Source organism: Thecamonas trahens (genome assembly GCF_000142905.1).
Source record: "Thecamonas trahens ATCC 50062 unplaced genomic scaffold supercont1.59, whole genome shotgun sequence".
Classification (NCBI taxonomy): Eukaryota; order Apusomonadida; family Apusomonadidae; genus Thecamonas; species Thecamonas trahens.
Window position 1 is genome coordinate 81,021 of NW_013657621.1, and position 1,614 is coordinate 82,634.

Here is a 1,614-nt window from a genome sequence, read left to right on the forward strand (position 1 = left end):
CGCAGTAGTGGCCGCCGCGCGGGCCGGACACGCGGCCGCCGTTGCTGCGCTCATGGCCGACGACGACGTCAATCCAGCTGCCAACGAGTCGCAGGCGCTGCGCGAGGCCGTCAAGGCCGCGCATTCGGACGTGGTCCAGCTCCTGCTCACCTGCGACGCCGTCGATCCGGCCGCCCGCAACAACGCGGCTGTCGGCACAGCGTCGATCAACGGCGACGCCGCCACGCTCCGGCTTCTCCTCGCCGACCCGCGCGTCGACCCGTCAGTCGGCGACAACTACGCCATCTTTATGGCTGCCCGCAAAGGCTTCACCCCTGTCGTCGAGCTTCTTCTTGCCGACCCGCGCGTCGATCCGGCCGCAGGCGACAACGAAGCGCTGCGGACGGCAGCCATGACCGGCCACCTCGACGTCGTCACACTCCTCATGGCCGATGCCCGTGTCAATCCGGCGTCGCAGAACAACTTTGCCCTCCGCTGGGCCATGCGTAACGAGCACGCAGACGTCGTCGCCGCCCTCCTTGCGAATCCGCACGTTGCCGCCGCCCACGCCCACGCCCCGCCGCCGGCGGCACCACGCCGATGACACCGGTGCAAACAGCAGACAGCCTGGCGTCTGTCAGCTCTCCGCTTCCGTTCCTCGCCGTTTGTCCGCGCACCACCAGCGCCCTCCACTCCCCGCCAGCTGGCTTGCCATCGCCTCGCCTCGGCTTGACACATGGCCACGGTGGTGCAAGTTTGCGTGGCGGTGGGTGAGCGCGGGTGGATGGGAGGGCAATTTTTGGTGGTCGAAAACGGTGCCGCTTCCCATCCTACCTACCTCCTGGCGGGAGCGACCGCGGCTGGCAGGCTTCTTCCGGCGCACTGCCGCAGAGCCAGGCACAATAAAGGGCACGGCATGCTACTTGCCTATCTTTCTCTTCTCCCTGTCACGTTCACGGGACTCTGCCGGCTTTGTTTCACATGTAGTGGCCCGGAACCCGGCGACCACCCGCGACACGATGGATTGGGTCCTGGGCGGCAGTGGTGTGAGTCAGTACGCCACTTGCCTTATTTTTCCCACGCCAACCGCGTCACCCTCACCCCCCCCGCCGGCCTCGCCAGCACATACCCTTGTCCACCTTGCGCGCTCGAGACAACGCCCAAGGTTTGGAGTCAGACCACAACAGCTACTCGGACCTCTTGCGTACGCTATGCCCCTCCTTATCTTCTTTCCCCTCCCTCTGTTATCTCCCTCCTCCCGCTACGCCGTACAACCCCCCTCCCCCAACCTGGCCCAGCACCTGGTGGCCGTCACCCATTAACTGCTCGGCAAAACCGCACACGCCGCCCAACAACCAGCCGCTGTCCATCACTGCCAATTGTTGGCACACCCACCGCCCCCCCCCCTTCCCCCATGTCCCACCGTCCCACCCCCCCTCCCCCCCTCCCCCTCCCCCCCCTCCCCCCTCCCCCTCCCCCCTCCCCTCCCTATACTCAGCATCCTTCCTTGCTCGCCCCGCTCCACCACCCTACTGCCCTTCCTCTTCTCTGTCTGCCTTTTGCCTAACGATGGCCGCCGTACCCGTTCCCTCCCTCCCCCCTCTCTCCTCTCTCCCTCCCCTTCCCCGAACTATA

The 1,614-nt window shown here is 66.4% G+C and overlaps 2 protein-coding genes across 2 annotated transcripts in view; both read left to right on the forward strand.

The window, feature by feature from the left end:
- AMSG_10381 (uncharacterized protein) overlaps positions 1 to 692 on the forward strand; it is a gene marked incomplete at its 5' end in the record, with an annotated part of 2,291 nt that extends 1,599 nt beyond the window's left edge. Inside the window, one exon of the mRNA XM_013898097.1 lies at positions 9 to 692. Coding sequence (XP_013753551.1) covers positions 9 to 583 — 575 coding nt within the window. The 3' untranslated portion in view covers positions 584 to 692. The remainder of the gene's footprint in view (positions 1 to 8) is intronic.
- Positions 693 to 715: 23 nt separating this feature from the next.
- The window catches only part of AMSG_10382 (uncharacterized protein), a gene marked incomplete at its 5' end in the record, with an annotated part of 4,410 nt that continues 3,511 nt past the window's right edge, over positions 716 to 1,614 (forward strand). The window contains one exon of the mRNA XM_013898098.1: positions 716 to 733. Within this exon, the coding sequence (XP_013753552.1) occupies positions 716 to 733 (18 nt within the window). The remainder of the gene's footprint in view (positions 734 to 1,614) is intronic.